This window comes from Helobdella robusta, assembly GCF_000326865.2.
Source record: "Helobdella robusta unplaced genomic scaffold HELROscaffold_17, whole genome shotgun sequence".
Lineage (NCBI taxonomy): Eukaryota > Metazoa > Annelida > Clitellata > Rhynchobdellida > Glossiphoniidae > Helobdella > Helobdella robusta.
Window position 1 is genome coordinate 608,034 of NW_008703942.1, and position 20,805 is coordinate 628,838.

Consider the following 20,805-nt stretch of genomic DNA (forward strand, 5'->3'; position numbering starts at 1 on the left):
GTGGATTTTAAGAAGGCGTTTGATTCAGTCTGGCACGAAGGTTTGTGGGCAGCTTTGGAAAGTATGGGAGTGTCAACAAAAATGGTAAGGGTGCTGAAAGGGTTTTATGAGGAGTCAACAATGGCGGTAAAGGTAGGTACAGAGCTGGGAGACTGGATCAAAGCGAGCATAGGAAGTAGACAAGGAGATTCAATATCACCATTACTGTTCTTAGCACTGTTGGAAAGAGCCTTGGAAAAAATGAAGAATGCAGATATTGAGGGAATCGACATTGGAGGCAGAGTGATAAGGGACCTCAGGTTTGCAGATGATATAGATCTGCTAGCATCTAGTGCAGAGGGTCTACAGAAACTGATCGAGTTGACGTACGATGGTTGAAGAAACCATGGACTACACATCAACAGCAGTAAGACAAAGATAATGATTTCGGAAGCAGGTGGAAACAATGTTGAATTCCAGATAGGAACAGAAAAGCTCGAACAAGTGAACCAATTTATATATCTGGGCAGCCTCATAACTGATGACAATAATTGTTCGAAAGAAATTGATAGAAGAATAGCAATCGCGAGAGGAATGTTTGCATCTTTGAAAGTAATATTGAAAAACGGTAATGTATCTACAAAAACAAAGGTAAAGATCGTAGAAGCGTGTGTGTTTTCTTCATTGATGTATGCATGTGAGGCTTGGACGTTGAAGAAAAGAGACAAAGACAAACTGGAAGCATTCGAGATGCATTCTTATAGAAAGTTGCTGGGAATCAGTTGGAGACAAAAGATAAGAAACGATGCCATAAGAAAACAACTTGGAAGACAAAAACTGTGCATGAAAGTGTCAAGGAAAGAAAGCTGGGTATCTTTGGGCACATCTGCAGAATGACAGACGACAGACTGATCAAAAAAGTACTGATGAGAAAGAGGGACTGGTAGAAAAAAGCTGGAAGACCTGTGAGGAAGTGGATGGATGATATCACGGAATGGACGGGGGTTGGAACATTGAGCTCAATGAAGATGGCGAGGGAAAGAAAAGGATTTTGGAGAAATAGAAGAATACCATCGGCCTCAACGGTCCCTTAAGGGATTACAGAGGATCATTGAATGAATGAAATGAATGGCTTTTTTTACGTTTGATCTGATTAATATTTAGATTAAGATAGCTCTTAAGACATGAAAAACAGGCAAACTTTATTTCAACCATCTTAGTTATTCAGGAAGAAGCAAAATAGATTTTTACGATTTTTTTTAGCTTGAATGATATAATGGACAACTTGCAGACTGACTTTTGACAAATGCGACTAAACGCTGATGGCTTTGATGATATGTGTCTGCGCGTGTGTGCGTATGTATGTATGTATGTATATATTGCCACTTGTGTTTATTTGTTATAAATTCAGATAAATGTCTCAGGGATTGGTTAACTTCTAATACTGCATTAAATGGATGTCCATCATGCCAACCAGCTGGAAATCATACTGATTTGCTTACATTGAAAAAATTGGTAGATAAATATAGAAGTCTTAAAATGTGTTTGTGGCAAGGTGAGATGTTGGTGTCATTGATCAACCACATTGACATTTGGGAAGAATCAGTTCGGTCTTTCATCAACAGTGATGACATGATTGCACTCATCACATCCATCATTCCACTAACGAAGTATGTTTTTTTTATATTTTGTTTTTCTTGATAAATTTTTTTAACAATTTTATGGTTGTTGTTTCATAACATATTTGACACAGAAGTTCAACCTTTTATCTTAGATCAGATCGATTCAACAAAGTCATCTTTTTTTAATTTGTTTATGTTTTTACACATTGTATCTATTGCTGAATGATTTAACTCATTTCAATTTTTTCAATCTTCTGTGTATCTCATTGTAAAACTATTTCTTCTTTTCGATTATTCTAACATTCTTTGCTATGTTAATTGAAGTGTTTGACTTCCTGACCAATCTCAGTCTGCAGTTGCAGATGCCGTTCATCGTATCAACGTGCTCTGGTAAATGAGTTGTAGAGTAGTTACAAAATATCTGTATATATATACAAAGCATATGTACTTTGGTATGCAACGTTTCATCATTTCTTTTATTTTTGGTGGTTTATTTTCATTTTTTCTTATTGATGGTTTTGTAATTCTGCTATTATAAAGCAAATTCACTTTGTTAATAAAGTCACATTGTATAATAATTAAACTGAAATACAAAAAGCGATTTTATTTAGTTTTAATAAAAATTTATTAAAGTTGATAAAAAAATTATTAAAACTAGTTAGCAGATAAATTTTTTAACTCAAAAAACTGTATGATAAGTGTCGATGAGTGTTGAACAGGTGCAAATAGTTAATAAACAAATTTTTTAAATTAATAAACGCAGATTGAAGTTTATTTGTTACTAATTACAATATGCAACACAGTATATGTTACAATATTACTATATATTTTTTTGTTCTAGGAACAGCAAGAATGTTGATATGGTGATGTCAGTTGTTCTTTCGTCATTTAATCAAGATTTCTCTTCGTTGTCAACACTGTCGTTAACATCGTTCGTCACAACATATGAAAAATTAATTGACCTTCTGTTGAATGGCTTTATCACAGATATCAATACGCAGACCACTTGTGTTCTGTCATGCTTGACATATTGCATTCAGGTTAATTTCAAGTTTTAATTTTATTTATTATTATTATTAATCGCATTCAAGATTTCATAGATTTTTTCTTGTGACCTAATTATTGACTCGATTTATTGACTCGGGTTGTTGAAAAAGAGGTGCTTAAGTCGCTTCTGGAATACATCATGACTAATCTTAATGTTACTATTCAGTTTGACGGATATGTCATTCCAAATTTTTTGCATGATAAACGAAAAACATTTTTCAAAAATGAGTAGAGATTTGAATAGCGGAAGTCAAATCATTCTAATTTGTCTACAAGCAAAGGACAATAGATTTGACAATAATATTTTTGTCTTTAGCTGCTACTTTTAATATGCTAACATGTATATCATATACGTGTGTGTGTGACCTGTGTATGTGAGGTGTCTGATTTGCTTATCTGATACTTATGCGTGTGACCAGTGTGTCGAAGCCCAATGAAAAATATCGTTTTCCAAGCTTTTTTTAAGAACATTTAAGATGTTCAAATGGCCAATTGAAGTTTCATATTCCACAGTGGTTTATCGTTGTTACAGAAAGGTTTTCATCTTTTGTTTTACAGGTCACATATGGGATGAAAATAAAAGATAAATGGAAGTTGTCGGTTTCATCTTTGCAATCATCATCACCCATATCATCTTTGTCCACCTCACCTACTTCATCATCTTCTTCAAGTAAAATAACTAAAGAGAAAAAAATCAAAAATGAAAGGAAAGTTAAGAAGAATCATATTGAAAGTTGTTCTCTTGGTTCAGCCTGTCAATTGCCTTCAAGTAATATTTTATAATTATAATTATCTAATGGGTTTTTGAAAATTTTAAAGATATACTTTTTTTTAATTTGTTGGGATACATTTAAAATTTTTCCGTTTTTTTGTCATAAAGTTCATAAAAATTTAAAGATATTTTAAAGGTCTTATAAAAATATTATCGCCAACTTTTAAAATTCAGCGTTGATTAACATTTCAATTTTATTAGTGATCTTAGTGAATTGAGAAAATTGTACTGCTTTGGAACGGTACATTTTGAACATCTCTAAGACCATTAAATTACGTATAAGAATAGAACTATCCTACTTGACCTGAACCTTGACCTAGAAGCGCTTTCGTCATTATATTGCATTTTGACTGTTGCGGATACTATCTCGAGGTTCCATGCAAAGTTATACTAAATGAGTGACGTCAATGTTTCCAGGAAACTTTATAACGGGTAGAATACACTAGGGCAATACCAGCATAAAGTGACATAACCTGAACATTTTCAATTTTCCTTGCATACCAGATACCATAAGAATGTGATGCCGCCTATTGTTATTCTGATTTAGCAGTCAACCGTAGCGAGCGTTTTTGGCACAACTTATTTACTAATTATCTGTCTCTGTATGGCGTAATAAAAAAGTATTAATTTGTAGCACGCTTATTGAGTGAAAACGCTAACAGTTCTGAAGTGAAATATTTTGGTCTAAAACGTCTGATGAGAGGAACAATTACGATGTTATCTACTTACACTTGCACATTTTTTAATAATTAAATTTTATTTCAGGTAGAAAAGTTGACTGGGTTCAATGTGATTTATGTGATCTTTGGTACCACACTATATGCTTAAAGTTGTCAATAAATGAAATAGATGTTGATGGTGTGTTTGTTTGCCCAATGTGTGAGACATCTTCACTAACTGTTCGAGAAGCTTCCTCTAGTCCGTCTCATAGCCCGCTGGTGGCTTTGTAATTCATTTCCATTTAAGATTTTGTCATGCGTATTTTTTAACTGATTTTTTGTTTTTATTTGATACCGAATAATTATGTATGTTGACATAAATTGTGAATAAACCAGTTTGTCTTGAATGATTAATCATTCTCATAATCAATGTGAAAGCCTAAAATGTTTGTTCTATGCTAAATTAAGTACCGCTCTTGTCTTCGGTTTAACATGTAATTGGGAGAATAAAATGAGGCAATTCTATTTTAAATTTCAGATGAGTATCGCTTATATAATTGATTTATAAGGGTTATCGTTAGAAACATGTAGTCATATTAAAAGGGCAAATGAAGGGATATTAATACCATACATAAATCGTAATACTATATATATATATATATATATATATATATATGCAGGCAATGAATACGATTTATCTTTAGGAAAATCGAAAAATTAAATAGCTAACTGACGCGGAACTTGCAGTGATTTTCATCAATAATATATATATATATATATCGGTATACGGTATATACTCATAACTAGAATATACAGTTAATACTAATGGGAGTCGCAAATGGTTCCTGGTCAAAGTTAAACTTATTTCCTAAACCAAAATTTTATAAATAAAATAGAAAAAGTATAAAAGAGCCAACACCACTTTTATATTTTTAATCCTTTTAATCGAAGAAAGTGTACCATTTTACTTTTACTATTTAGCTCTTTTGGTAATTCAAGCAAGTTGTTGCTTTTCAACTGTTTGTTATTTTATATGAAAGTAAATTTTGTTTGTCCTTCTCGGTACTGGGTCGTCGATGTCACTGATCGCTTCCGTTGCTTCAATATGCAGTTAGTACTTTTTGTATTCAATGTGCAGTTCGAGTTAGCAGGAGTGTTAGGCTTAAAAGTCCATGACATGCTGTTAGTTGTAGTGTGTGGTCTCAGTGCATACTACAACCCTGGTTGTTACACACTACCACAGTGGTAAAATATAAATTACATTTAGTTAAAATGAATCTTAATGTGTTTCCTTTTACATAGTCAGTAGTACAGGCAGTGTTTTGAATTTAATTTATTTATTTTAAGATTGCTCATGCAATGTATTCCTGTATTAAATCTGAGATCTACTCACATGCAAAATATTTATAATTTTTAGATTAGATTTTTCTCTGCCTGTCTATTCAATATCTATCTATCTGATATTGGGCTGACTCAACTCTAAACCTCTCTAAAGTCTCTCCGAGTCTGAATTTTTTTGAGAGCTCAGAGTCAGATTTTTTGTAGAGGCCGGAGTCTAAGTCAAATTTTTTTATCCGACTCTGGAAAATGTTATTTATTTTTTAAGATATTTAATTTTTTTTCCGAAAATTTTTTTTAAGATGTGTTTTTTAGAGGATAATTATATGTAGCAATAAGCACTCATCTTTAATACTGAAAATAAATGCTAATAATAATCGTGAATAAAATCATAATTTTTTTAGTATGTTATTAAACATAAAAATAAAGTAACTTTACTAAGAAAACATATACACTGACTGATTTTAATTGTTTGTTTAAAGTATTTTTCCTTTAGTAGAGATAATAAGGTGAAACTATAATGCAAAAGTTGAAAAGTTTTTCTGGAATTTGGAACCTGGAGTCAGGAATTAAGAACAAAAATTTTTATCCGGAGTTGTATTTTTTTGAAGGACCGAAGTTGGAGTTAAATATTTTTGATCTAACTCCAACACACTTAAAAATTCAGATTAATAAAGTGCAGAATAATTTCAAAATTAATTTGGTATTAAATTATATTTTTGTAACCTTTTGCACTATCAAGCCTACAGATTGGTTTGCTCATTAATTTTTTCGAATAATCTTAATCTTTGTTAACCTTCTCAGGGTCATTTACCAAGTTAAATGTTGTCAACCCAATAAATAATGCTTGGAACACCAACAAAAAATTCCTATCAACAGTATCTGCTGTTAATTTCAAAGAGTTAGTTTCATTTAAATGTTATTAGAATAAAGCAATATTTTCACAGTCAAAAAACACAAAAATAATAAAAATGTGAAACTGCTGAAAGTTGTTGAAACAAATTTGACAAAAGTGTTTTTTTTTCATTTTTGTTTTTGCTCTTTGTTAAAATTTGTCTTGGACTTCTGCATCACTTTCTCTATTGGCACACAAAAATCATTTCAGCAAATTGGCTAGGCATTTTAGTGTAGACAGACCCAACATCATGCCAATTGTATGTCATTTGTGTTGGAATTATATTTCCTATGCTAGCCAATAATTCATTCACTCCTTTTCTCATACTATCTATTTCAGAAATTTTGGATAAGCCATTTGTAAATCAACAAAATCATGCTACAAAACTTTTAGTTAACCATAATGGTTTTTTCTCTAAGTATCCCAATAAAAATAGCAACAATTGTCTTCTAAAATAGAACAAGCATTGCTGTTTTTTGTTTTCCATAGTTTTTATAAATTATCCTAGCTAATAAATCATATGATAATTGGCACAGCTTAGTAAATCATTCCCTCTGGTAAAATAGGAACCTTTAAGCTTTTCTACTAGTTTTTTAGGGTAGTTTTTTCTTGAGTACTTTATGACCAACCTGTCAATTTTCAAGAACTTCATTCATTGTGTTTTAGTCTTACCGTTTCCAATCGAAAATTATTTATTATTCTGAGACTACAAAATAGACACTTGTAAAATTATACTTTAAATTATTTACAGGTTACTGACTCCCAGTGGAACATCAAATAAACAAATAGTTCGAACCAGGGTCATGTTCAACCATATGCATGGTAAGCCAGAAAGTGTGCAAGATGTTGTTGATAGATTTTATAGATTGTATAACGGATTATGGATTCGTCCAAGGGCTGGCAGAAACAAAAAAAAGTGGAAAAAATCGTTAAGAAGGTTGCACAGACTAAAACAACATGTATTTTGTAATAGGACACAGTGTCGCATGCTTGATAAGGTTAGTTGTAGTTTATAAAGCTAGAATTGAACACAAATTTTTCTAAAATATATTGTATTTCAGATGGTAAATGTAGAGTACAAAGTGCCACACTACCCAGTTAACGACCCATATGAGGTCTACCACCGTAAATCTAACCTACCAGATTACAGATATATTCCACCAAAATATTTTCCATAATTAGTTTAATCATATATAAATTGAAAAATTGTTTTTGAACTTTATCAATATAATCAATGGGAATAGTTCATAGTTATTAAAAAATGTCCTAAATTTTTAAGAAAGAAGTGGAAAGAATGAGATTATCTATCGAATATATTCTGCAAGGAGTCACATGATGGTGTTTTTGAATTCACGGCGTGTTCATACATCCTCCTGTCTTGATAGGCTCTTGCTTGCCACATCATACTGTCTTCTATTTATAGCGTTTATTATTGTTAATTTGTTAATAACAAAGCTGTTAAAGCCACAGTATTTAATGTTTTTGCTATTATAAATGAATTTTTTACTAACTGTACATCTTTTCTCTATGACAATTAGACCTGAGATTATCAATATAATCTTCTTCTACTTCTTTTTCCAATTTATTGATATCACCTTTAAAAGATTCTGCAAAATCTTTCTTGACATAGTACAAAACATGCAGGTTATGTGTCTTTCTTACTTCAGAGTATTTTCTGCAAGTATATAATTAATGCATTAGTGTTATTGTAGATGTTCCTATAAATGTTCAGTCAAAAAAGCAAGTCTCAATTCTGAATGCTATAAAACCACCAAACAATTATAATGTTATCATTACTAATGGTATCATTAACTTCGTCACTAGTTTCGTTAACAACAAAATCGTTACATCAACTTTGCTATCAACTAGTCAGAATTTTGCAGCAAACAGTGAAATTCAGCCGCACAATGTCACATGGCAAACCCATTATTATCGAACAAAACATTTTGTCAATCTATTAAACTATTTACGACTGACTCACTGGGTCTGAGATAGGTTGTACGTGGGATCTCCTGATAAGAATGCAGTAAGAACCGAAATAAGGAGGAGGAACAAAATCGGACCAAGCTGGACCAACATAGCTGACCTTGACTAGATCACAAAATAAAAAATCATTTTAAATATTTACCATATTAGTTTGGTGGATCGAACCTGATTTTGATCAGTATGAGCGTGACGATAATGACTTCTTCTATAAGTACGAGTGCTGACTGAATAATTAATTAAAAATAAAATTGAGCTGAATGTGAATGCATTTATTGTCAGAATATTACAACAGATTTAAAACAGAAAACGTGCCACTGACCGTTGTTGAATGCTCCACCAAAAAACATATTAAACAGTTCTTCAGCTGATATGTCACCTGAATGATTAAAATATCATATTTAATAAAAGAGATGAAAATATTGTCTTATTCCATATGGCATTGTGCATTTGTGGGTTTCACCATATGAGAATCATAATTTTGGGTTTGTTAAAGTGTTTAAAGTAACAATAAAATATAAAAATGCGTTCATTGGCATCTCGTATTTCACCTTCATATTCATGAGCATGACGCGCATCTTCTGATTTCTCCTCGTTACCAAATTGATCATATCGTTTCCGTTTAGTGGGGTCACTTAGCACAGAAAATGCATTGGAAATAGCTGTTTGATTACAAAATGTTTGATTTCTTTAAGTAAAGTGAAATTGTGAATGTCCTGTTTTTCATAACATAATTTTTTCAACTTTTACGTCACTGACTAGAGTTAACTGAATTATTAACATATAATTTAATAATATTAATTTTTGTTATTAGTAATAATACGCTCTGTGGCCTAGAGCATGGTGTGAATTAATAAGCTTTGTGGTCTAAGGAGCAGTGTCAATTAATTTGTGCGTCCTTGATACAATTTTATTTAAGAGTCTACATTGTTATAATGTATAAAAATGTTATTTCTCAAGTGTGGTGTCATAATGATTGCTCAACGTTTAATGGCGCAAATTGCCTGAGCTAGTCATATCTAATTTTATAAAATATGTAATATGTGTACCTAAATATCGTAATTATTTGTTAATTTATTTATTTATTTATTTATTTATTTATTTATTTATTATATAAAAATCAAACCTTTAAAAGCTTCTGTAGCACCAGGCGCATGGTTTTTATCAGGATGAAATTTCAGAGCCAATTTTTTGTATGCTTTTTTCAGTTCATCATCATTGCAGTCTCGCTGCAGTCCCAACATTTCATAATAATCTTTACAGCTTCTTATGCTAATAATGTTTATCAAGGCATATTTAAAATGGTCAGGTTGATATTCAACAATGACTATGATATCGATGCCACTCACACCATTAACCTCATTTACTTATTTTTGTGATATTTTTTGAAGTTCTTTAACATGTTCAAGTCAAGGAAGGCATGGCGACCTTGGTGTTATCTATATTTTATTTTCTATCTTTCGGACCTGAATGCTCGAAAGATACAAAACAAGAATAGAAAATGTCGATGACGCCATACCCTAACTCTTTAATGCTAACTCTTAGTAACACTTCTAAAAAAAATAACTTAACCCCTGTTACATAACAAAATTTTTCCTAAATAAAAATTAATTTTGTTTTGAAAATTTACGCTGAGTATATGATAGCCATTGAGATGTTTGACTCGGCGAGCATTTGAACCACCGAGCCATCTCGCCAGCCAGCATGCGACAACTTACGTCGTCTACCCATTTACCAACCTCGAAAGGATGGACGGCTGGGTTGACCGGGGGTCGGCTACCCGGATGAATCTGTAGAAACTGCAGAATTCGAACCCGGGTCATGGGAGTGGTAGACGGATACGCTAACCACTCGGCCATGAGACCCCTTATGTTGAACCTTCAGACACTCCTTTAATACTCTGCAACAAAATCTTAAAACTCATGCTCCTGGAGCATTAATAATAATACTCAAACAACCCAAACTTTATGTGTTCTTTATTTCTCAACTTGAAAAATCATTTCAGTCTCATTTTGCTGGTACTAAAAAAATATTCTATAACTGAATGATAGGCTGTCCTACGTATTAAAGCTGGAATAGTTTGATAATCTTGGATACAATAAAATGTGTCTCAAGTGACTTAATCTAACTATGTTGAACCATAAAGAGGAAAAACAAATCATGATAAAATGTGAATATAACAGAATGTTGAAAATATGTCCATAGTATAATATGCAACCTTTTAACAGCATCCATCTGTTCCTCAGTGTATCTGTGCCTGGTGTTTTCATTATTTTCTGAAGAAGAAGGTCTCTTCTGTCTTGATCGACCTTCGGTTCCATGAGCACCGGGGGCTGTTGTATTCTCCCGGTCATTCATATCACCATCGTTTTGAAATGATAGTTTTTGAATGTAATCTGAAAAAAAGAACTTTCGATAGAAAAAAAAGAAAAATCATCTATATTGGGACTAAAAAGGTAAAAACAAGCAGCTATTTAGATTAAATAACTGACATGAAATGAGTGAATGTAATTATGAAAAAAATAATAAAATAAAAAGTAATTCATGTTCACCAATCTAAATTTTGAATTAGATTGACTATATATACTACATCTACTTGAAAAAGATCTCAATTGTAAATCAGAACATGTGACTACATGCTGTATTTTTGATATGCAATTAAATTAATCAACCTAAATTTCAAACTAATCCTTATTTGATCTTTATTGACATAGTTAATTTTGCACATACAAAAACTTAATATTTTACATTGACGATGATTTATATTTTATTTTCAACATTCACATTTTTTTAAATAATTTTACTGTCAGATTATAAATAAAACTTAATTCAATTTAAAATGTTTAAACTTTAAAACAACAAGGCATTCGTTTTTGTATTTTAATTTTAAATTATTCAATATGTAATTTTTTTGGATGTTATGACAATAAAATTTTACACAGAAAATTTGCTTCTGGGTAAACTTTTTCTATTTTTGCATTTTTTACTAAGTCTTATTTAAATTAAAACAGTAAAATAATGGTGTGATAATTTTGAAGTTTTGCATTTGCATTGGATCAGATTGACATTATTATTCATTTTTTAGCGATTAGCCACACACCCTTTAGTTTAATTAAATTAAAGTTTAAGTAGCCTGTTTAAATTGGTTTTATTAACTTTGGAAAATTAATTAATTCTAATTAGTAATTAGTTTTTAAATTTAAATAAAAAAGTGAGCTAAATCTGTTTTACAAATAAACAAACATATATTATAAATTATAATAGTTAGTATCTATAATAAATAAAATAATTGAAGGTAATGTCTGAATGTAGAATTGTAAATCCAATATTTCTATAATAAATAATTTATTATTCAGTGTGAAAATGTCAAAATTCAGTGTGAAAAATCCAAAAATTGCAATCGAAAAATAAGTATAAGACTGAACAGTCGACACTCGACAGTCTCATTAGATTAATTAATTAAATAAATTCATTTACTGCTACTCAGACTACTACTACTCAAATCTCAAAGCAAGCACCTTTGGTTCTCTGAGTCGGATATAGTTTTTCAGCTTTATAAAAATATTTTAATGCCTCCTTGTTGTTGCCTTTTTTGTAGTATGCGAGCGCAATGTGAAAACATCTTTCAGCCTCATCCCTGTTGCTCTCCATCGATCATCAAATCGAAATATCAACAATTGAAATAATTAAAGCCTCTGCATAAATATAAACAACCAAAAGATTACAAAAACAACAACTAGTGAAAGAAGCCCATATGACAGCCCTTAGAAACATATATGCATTATTATTATTATTAGAAAATTTATATAGCGCATTTTAATAATACTCAAAGGTAATATTACTTTCATACAGTTTTAATCCATTATCGACTATCCAACCATTGAGTTCATTAAAACAAGTATATCAACTAGCTCCTCGAAAGTGAAAACCAAAGAACTTGATCAAATAAATTGCAAGTCATTGGCAAACGCATGATATTTGAAGTTATATTTCTCAATGATTGGAAAAACATCAGCAAAAACAGAAGTGGTCTTAGAACGATCCCTGAAGAACTCCTGACACGGCAACTTCGAAATCTGACAAAACATTGTTGAAAAACTGCGTCCTACTAGTTAAATGAAATTTGAACCACGAGACTACCGTCCCAGAGACACTAAAAAAAGATATTTTTGCTTACGTATTAGTAAGGACTGATCAACGCAATCGAAGTCTGCGCTCATATCTAGCAAAGCCAAAAGAGAGACACTCTTTACATTCATTTACCCAAAAATTTCAGGTTATACATCCATCAAAGCCGTTTCCGTAGAATGGTGCCATCTATAACCAGACGAAAGTTGGAATCATACCTATGGCTATTCAAATAAGTTATGAACTGCACAGGAAAATGCGCTCTGATAATTGATGTCATCCTTATCAAGAGACGGCTTTATCAACAAAGGTGTAACAGCATATTTGAAAAATTTATGGAAATATCCAAGGCGCTATCAAAAAATGATGAAAAATGTTAAAAATGGGATAAAAGTTTAGTAGGATATTGCTTAAGAATTCGCGTAGGAATAACATCATTGATAAACGACTTAGAGGGTGAACAGAGAATCAATTTTTTGACATCTTCACCAGAACAAGGACCGAATGAAAAAAAAACTTTCGGTGTCCAAATTGCAAGAAAGACAAAAGGCTGGCTAGGATTTGCGTATTTTGTAATTTTTTCGTCAAAAAACATTGAAAATCGAGATGAATTAAGTTTATTAATTGAATCAGCACAGCCTGTAACGGGATGATTTCCAAACAATTTATCAGTTGTAGCCAATAACTTTCGGGGACAAGAATTGTTATCCTGAACCAAATCTTTGAAGTATGAATTCCTTTTACCGGCAAAAGATAACTTTTATGTTGCAGAGCATTTTTCAGGCCTTTATTGATTTCTTTAGGGTTGTGTCAATACACTTTTTCCAATCTACGACACAATCTTTCTACTTTTCTGTAATCCCTATCAAATCAAGGAGCATTGTGACAATCGTTGTAAACAACGTAATGCAAAAGAGCAATTCTATCAACAATTGAATGTCATCGACTAATTGAGTCGTAAATTGCATCAGGATTGCTGCCAGTAAACTGACCACCAAAGAAAGGTTAAAAGGTTAAAGGTCAATTACACTCTTCCAAAGTTCAGAAAATTCAACAACACGCCACAAACATCGTATATGAATACATGCTAAACGACGCATCACACACGAAGCAATGTGAAAGGCTGGGATATTTTTATCTTATTTGAATCCGGTTATTGCGAACGAGCACCAGGCAATCTTAACTACCAGGCCATCACGCCGATGTCATAGCTGATTGCGAAACAAAATTAACAAGATTAGGGTTAAAATGGCAGAAAGATCTACGCCTATTGCATATCGTGTGTGATGCGTCGTTTAGCATGTATTCATATACGATGTTTGTGTGTTGTTGATTCTTCAGAACCCAGGAAGAGTGTAGAGTAGCTTTTAACTCGCGTTTTCATACGAATTGAATTTTCATCGTCAAACACAAAGCCATCATCTAACAAGTTAAGCATACAGATTATTTCTAAGGTAATCGTTTATTTTGATGCAATTGCCTTTATTAAAGTCCAGGCGTGGAACAGAATCCGAAACAATGTAACTTAAACCAATTAATTTGGTTTTAACACTTAGTATATAGTGATCGCTTTCATCTAAAGAAGGGGAATAACTTAAATTTTGAGTGATATCCGATTCATAGAGAAAAATCAAATCTAAAATGTTATAAAATTATATATATAATATGCTGGAAATCTATATTTTATTTTATTTTATATGTAAGTACAGTTGAAATATAAATAAATGTCGCAGTTAGATTTTGTTTCTAACTAAACGTTGTATCACAATTAGGTCACTGAACTGATGCAGTTATTACTTCCTCGTTCGTTTTATACGTCCTCATTCAATTTTCTTGTTTGGCTTATGGCGTTTGAAGGATCTTGTGAGATTATTTAATTAAAATACAATAATTATTTGTTATGTTATAGTATTGCCGATCTAATCAAGCTTAAGGCATTATTTAATTAAATTATGAAAATTAATTTATGATTTTATTATATTGTAAGAATAATAAATAATTGTTTAAAAAGTTTATCAATTATTTTTAAAAATAAAATAAGAAGGTAACCCAAAGTCAGACAACTCAACTGACACTGCCAGTTGAGTTGCACTTGATCTCGATTGAATCAAATTGAAGCTGCCAGTTTTTGGCCATTATGTTTCATATGGTTTTTGTTTCAATCCAGTTTGCAAAGCAAAATTTATTTATAAGAAAACAAAAAACTGAATAAAGAAAGAAAGGATAGATAACCATGAATTCAAAAAATTGTTAGTAACAAATTTTTTAATATTGGTGAAAAATAAGCTGTTAAAAAGCTCCTCTACCTGTAATTTGTTTTCATAACAGTTCACAGATGATTTTGTAAAAGAATTTTTTTCAAAATTTGAAAGGAAATATAATAAATTAAATAAGATGTTAATAATAACATAAATGGCTTAAGTAGTTATTTAATACTATAAGTAAATATTAAGCATCTTAGTTTTTAAAACATTAAATTGAAATTCACTTGTCAAATTTAACTCTAAAGTACATTCTTATTAGGATGTGTTACAACATAATACACATAATCTTATTGTCGGGTTGTGATTAGGGATAGTTTAAATTTAAAATTACACTGATATTTTACCAGTCTGCTTTTAAACAAATTAAATTTTAAGAGAAGCATTCCAATGTATTTTTCAATCTTCATCTTCATCCATATCTCATTTTTTAATTATAATTATTTAATTTATTAATTTCTTACTAAGTCATTAACTAGTCCATTAATTAATTATTTTATTTATTTGTCTTTTTAATTAAACCATTATTTTATTTTCCACACTTTTCATGCTTAAACATTTTTTCTCCGTTATTTATTTTTCGTTACCATTTTATACTATTGCCTTGCATGTTGTAACAGTTTTTCTGTTGGTCAGATTCTGATTTTTTAAAGAATAATTAAAAAATTATTTAATTCTAACTTTAAATTATATGTAAATATGTTCATAATAATATTAATAATATATACATAGAATCATATAATATATATAGTGGCAGTTTAATTATCATTTGATTATTATATCTGAAAACTTATTGGAGTTTTTTGGTTTTCAAAAAGTTTAAATAATTTTTTTATTGTTTATTTGACATTAAAATTTCTACTACCCAGATCCAAAGAGTCAGCATGCCTTTGAGGATATTTATTTCAAAGAGTCCGTCATGTGCTCCTACTGTTAGGAATTTCTTCTAATAATTTGTTGATTATTGTTTCTCTGTTTGCCATAATGTCATAGTTTAATTTTTGGAATTTTTGAAATGAGCGCAACATCTTATATTTAAAAAAAACTACATCTTATATTAAAAAAAAAAAACAAATTTGTTAGGGATTGTTCCAAGTTTTAATTTTAAGCCATGTTTTATTTGCATGAATTTATTTAATGAGTGGAGCATTATATGTTTGAAATTTTTGATCCAGGCTCAGATTATATTTGGGAAGAGAGAGGTGCTGGCTCCCATTGTAAAGGTTATTTTTTACATAGATTATTCACTATGCACGTACACATGCACATGTTACAGGTTGCTAATTATTAATGTGTAAGTAGCTTTGCGTTTGACAGAGTTGAATTATAAACAATTTAAAAAAATTCAAATACTGATATGAGTGAGTTTTTCCAAAAAGTAAAGGTTTGATGCTGCAGCTAGAGTGATGAACATAAATTTTATTAACATATTGAAAGCTTGCAACTTTTTAGCGATTGCTATTGTAATATTTTTAGTATGTCTGACATTTTTTGTAACAATTTATTTATCAGGTTGTCATCAGTTCTATCATATCAGTTGCAAGCAGTTTGTTATGTTTTCGTGCAATGGGAACTACCAAGTGCAGAATGACGGATCACTCATTTCATATGAACCCATTGTTAGTTTTCATCTTTTCATCAATTTTTGCATACATTTTTGCTTTATGTTATAAATTTGTTTACTGAGGTTTCAAAATTATCATATGTAAGTGCACAAAAAATGAAATTGTGTTTCTATTTCTGACGAGCAATCAAATTCTGTAATCAAAATAATTTCTTTTAGAACGTTTTCTTTCACTGGATTTTGAGGCACCTTTTTATTAGTAGTGCATCTTGAAAGGAGGTGTGTTGGTGATTGATGAGAGGTGCAGAGTAGTGGTTTTGTTTTCTTAAATTTATGATTTTCATGGTTTTTAATAATTTTAGGATTTTTCTTCCTGGGGTGAAGATGACGTCATGGAGTGGATGGCTGTGGCAAACATCCACAGATATGCACAGGTGCAACTAGACTCTACTTTTTGCATTATTTATTCTGTTAACTTTTGACTTTTATTATTAAAGCATTAAGATCATAAAAATTTATTTTCATCATTGTTTTAGTTTTTTTTGTCATTGTTATTTTAGTTAAGATTAAGTTGCATAAAGTGGATACTAATTTCTGAAATCGCATCTATCACTATCAGTGATTGTAACGGAAAAATATGCACGTTGCTTGTTATTTACAGACATTTTTGAATGAAATGTTGTTTTATTTGAATGAAAACGTTGGAGAAATATTTTGTAAAGGTTTTCAAGAGCCATCATATAATGGGCGTTGACCTGCTCAGCCTGGAGGAAAATCATTTGAGAGTAAGTTATTTGTTGAATATCAAACATTCTGAATGTAAGTTTGATGATGATATAATATTGGAGTCCCTTAGATTGCTCAAGTATTCCGTCATTTTTTTGGTCATTCATTTTTATCATTTAGCATGCATTCTTTTTTGAGGCATCCAACCTAAGCATCCAACCGTTGAACAAATCCGGTTTAAATCACTGCAGTTATCTTTTCCAATGAAACTTAACCTCTCTTAATTTCCAGTCCATTTGTTCCTATTCTTCTTTGCCGTCCCATTTTTATCCTTATGTTTGCTTCCATGTCAGTGATCCTCTTTAATTCCTGGAGAACTGTTGAACTTGAGGATGGCCGCCTTCCTTGTAGATCTCAAAAATCGTTTTCTATTTTTTTTCCGTTTTAACGAATTCAATGTTTCTACTTTGGTCCACCAATCTGTAATGCCATCTACCTATTTCTTGGCAGGTCTCCCAACTTTTCAGGTTTTCTCATTAGTACAGTTTTAATTATTCTGTTATCCAGTGTTCTGCAATCATGTCCAAAAAATTCATATGTTTTGTTTTGATATTTTCATATGTATTTTTGTTTTCCTTCCACGCTGATTTTCTATAATTTCATTCCTCACCTTCCATCTCCGACTGACTCTCAACAATTTTCTTTGGCACTCCATTTCGAATTTCTGCAATCAGTTTTTGTTCTTTTTAACTGTTCTAGTTTCACATGCATAAAGCAGTAAAGAATAGAAAAAGAGACTTCATTTATTTTCAACTTTGTTTTTATCGTTATGTTTTCACACTTCTAACAACAATCCAAACAATCTTCGTGCCAAAACTATTCTCTAGTTAATTTCTTTGGTCCATTTGTTGTTGTTAGTTGTTATTAGACTGCATCAGTAAACAAGTTGTTAGATTTTTTTAATTTTATTCAAAATTCTGCGCCGTCTTCATCTTCTCCAGGAATCATCACTTTAGTTTCATCTCGGTTGACATGCAATCTATATATAACCTTCATCTCTCTCGTTCGTCATCTCAATCAGCTTTTATGAACTTTTTGCACTTGATGCCTGTAGGTCATTGTTTATTAACGTCAGCAAACCTGATAATAGTGATCTAGTTATTATATACTATTGATGAGTCTATAGTCTATTTTTAAAATTTACCTGATGATCGTTAATTAGTAAGACGTTATTATACTTTTGTGGCTACGTTAGCTACCTTTGAATGATTCTATTTGTTTTTGTACTTTTTGACTTAATATTATTTGATATAATCTTCAGTTTGTGTTTCAGTTTCACATCGCTCTTTGCCATTTATGTTACATCACCTGCTTATAATCTGATCTAAAAACTCTATCAATCTTGTTCATCACTCACCTATATTTTACTTAGTTATCAACGTTATTTCACCAAGAATTAATACGAAATTGCATTGACGAATTTTTACATGTTTAATATTTTTCCCGCATACTGTTCAGTATTTAATCTCCATTTTCCTCATTGCTTGTTGCTGTTCGTTTTACGTGTCTAAATTGTCAATAATATTCAATAGCCAATAGCATTATTTAGTAGAGAATAATTTGTATATTTTTTGTTAGACAATGAAGATTGTAGACTCCTTCCACATTACTTCAATAATGAATGCAGTTAAAATGTTACGAACATCACCATCTGCTTCGTCATCCTCCTCAACCAGAGCAACATCAACGTCGTCTTTGGCCCCTCCACCGAAGATTACATTGAGAGCATCATTGAAAACTTCCACACCAGAAATCAGTCACGATTTTTCAATACATTCCTTCTCTTCCATGCAAGCCTGTCATGTCTGCCAGAAATTTTTATACGGCATAGTTCATCAAGGATTTCAATGCCAAGGTTCAATTTTAAATATCTATTCTCAAATTATCATAACACAATTGAATTGGTCATATTGTTGAGCAATATTGTTTCCAGTGTACGTTAATTGGACTGCATGCTACCTGAAAAATGTTCTTAAGATTAATAAAAAATTATATTCCATAATAATTGAGTTAATTCAACGTGCAGTTTGTGGACTGTGCTGCCATCGTAAATGTGCCAAGTCTCAGCTGCCTTCTTGTCCATGCACAACCATCACTAAAAGGAACAGTTTCAACGCAGGTACATTGCTCTCTATTCGGATGAAACTTGTTCACTCCAATGAATTGAAATTTATTTACTCCAATGTATGATTTACATCAGAGTACATTACATGATCACATACTCCATCTTTTATTGTCACAAAAATATTCTATCCATTTATAATTTTGAAATACAATATTAATAAATATTAAGTGGCCTAGGTTTATTGAAAGGATGCTCCAAGTATCTCTACTCATCTCATCTTTATGTTGTTTATGCTCTTGTGAAGCATATTAGGACGGTTCATTATAAAATGTGATGAGCGGAAAATTTTTTATAAAATACAAAAGAGAATGAGGATATTATGTGAATTATCATTTAATTAGAAAAAGGGGGCTGATGTTTTATGATATCTAGCTAGGTGCTTTGATTTCTAGATCATTGAACTTGAGTTGTTTGGCGCTAAACAATGATGAATAAATTATGTTAATGCGGTTTGGTTAGTGAGGTAGCCATCCCTTCTTTCAGCAACTCTATTAGTTAAATTTTTATTTAAAAGGATTATGTATGAAATCTAATTAGTTTAAACAAATTTACACTTTCATTTTTCAACTCTTGTTTAATTTCATTATTGCATTTAGATTCTCAGTTTGGAAAAAGTCTGATGTCCTTCCAAGATGTTCCTCAAATTTTGACCATTTGCACCAGAGAGATTGAAGATAGAGTTAGGGTTCAAGGTTAGATTTAAGATTTATTTGCTAAACTATTAAATAACATGGATGTTCATGGGCGACCAATCATCATCAGCATTGACTGGTTATTATTATTATTATTATTAACGGGGTTTAAAGTGGTTCAGAAGACTATGGTCTGTGTAAGAACCACTACTAATTAGAATATTCAAAATGGAATATTCAAATTAGAAGGTTTAAAATATTTAATTCCATTTTAAGACTTTTAACCTCTTTGATTAGTTTTCATTAAACATGTGAACCAACAATAACTTTTTGAGATTAGTGTAATATATGTTAACGTCCTACCTCGGGGAACCGGGTCTCTGGACACAAAACGAAGATTGATTGATTGATTAATTGATCGATCGATTGATTGATTGATTGATTGATTGTTTGGTTGATTGATTGATTGATTGGTTGATTGATTGATTGATCGATCGATCGATTGATTGATTGATTGATTGATAGATTGATAGATTGATTGATTGATTGATTGATTGATTGATTGATTGATTGATTGATTGATTGATTGATTGATTGATTGATTGATTGATTGATTGATTGATTGATTGATTGATTGATTGATTGATTGATTGATTGATTGATTGATTGATAGTGTAATATATGTTACCGACGTTTAAGATAACGCTAATTCGCCTGGAAGCGTGTTGAGTAAATATTACAGTTGAAGATGAAAATTGAGTTGTTGGTGACGACGTTTCTTTATTAGTCATGACTTCATTCTGGACTTGTTTAGAAGGAAAGTAGTAAGAAATATGAAAATATATCCAAGTTCAAACAGTTGGAAAAATTTTTAAATTTTTTTCTAAGAATTCGTAAAACTCTATTTTCAAGTTTTTTTTAATTTAAACAGGATCTCATTTGTTGAATGTGTATAGGCATTCGCCCAGCACAAATGATGTTCATTCGCTTAAGATCACTTTTGATACAAGTATA

General features: G+C 31.0%; 2 protein-coding genes across 2 annotated transcripts; one reads left to right on the top strand and one right to left on the bottom strand.

Moving 5' to 3' along the window:
• Positions 1–1,518: 1,518 nt before the first annotated feature.
• Positions 1,519–4,370, top strand: HELRODRAFT_170059 (hypothetical protein; the record flags this gene model as incomplete). The annotated part of the gene is made up of 4 exons (XM_009015882.1): positions 1,519–1,649; positions 2,443–2,641; positions 3,207–3,417; positions 4,186–4,370. The coding sequence occupies 4 exons, from the start codon at positions 1,519–1,521 to the stop codon at positions 4,368–4,370; spliced, it is 726 nt and encodes a 241-aa protein (XP_009014130.1).
• Positions 4,371–7,354: 2,984 nt separating this feature from the next.
• Positions 7,355–11,967, bottom strand: HELRODRAFT_110480 (hypothetical protein). The gene is made up of 9 exons (XM_009015883.1): positions 11,814–11,967; positions 10,514–10,691; positions 9,422–9,567; positions 8,847–8,957; positions 8,618–8,674; positions 8,464–8,522; positions 8,294–8,403; positions 7,824–7,987; positions 7,355–7,725 (listed from the first exon to the last, which is right to left on the bottom strand). The coding sequence occupies exons 1-9, from the start codon at positions 11,944–11,946 to the stop codon at positions 7,613–7,615; spliced, it is 1,071 nt and encodes a 356-aa protein (XP_009014131.1). The 5' UTR covers positions 11,947–11,967; the 3' UTR covers positions 7,355–7,612.
• Between the last annotated feature and the right edge of the window lie 8,838 nt (positions 11,968–20,805).

What these genes read in the sequence shown, in the direction of transcription:
- HELRODRAFT_110480 (XM_009015883.1), bottom strand. Translation starts at nt 11,946, where the DNA reads ATGGAGAGCAACAGGGATGAGGCTGAAAGATGTTTTCACATTGCGCTC. An exon ending in CAGATGGATGCTGTTAAAAG is followed by an intron (nt 9,568 to 10,513) that starts GTTGCATATTAT and finishes AAACATTATTAG; the next exon opens with CATAAGAAGCTGTAAAGATT. An exon ending in TACAACCTATCTCAGACCCA is followed by an intron (nt 7,988 to 8,293) that starts GTGAGTCAGTCG and finishes ATATACTTGCAG; the next exon opens with AAAATACTCTGAAGTAAGAA.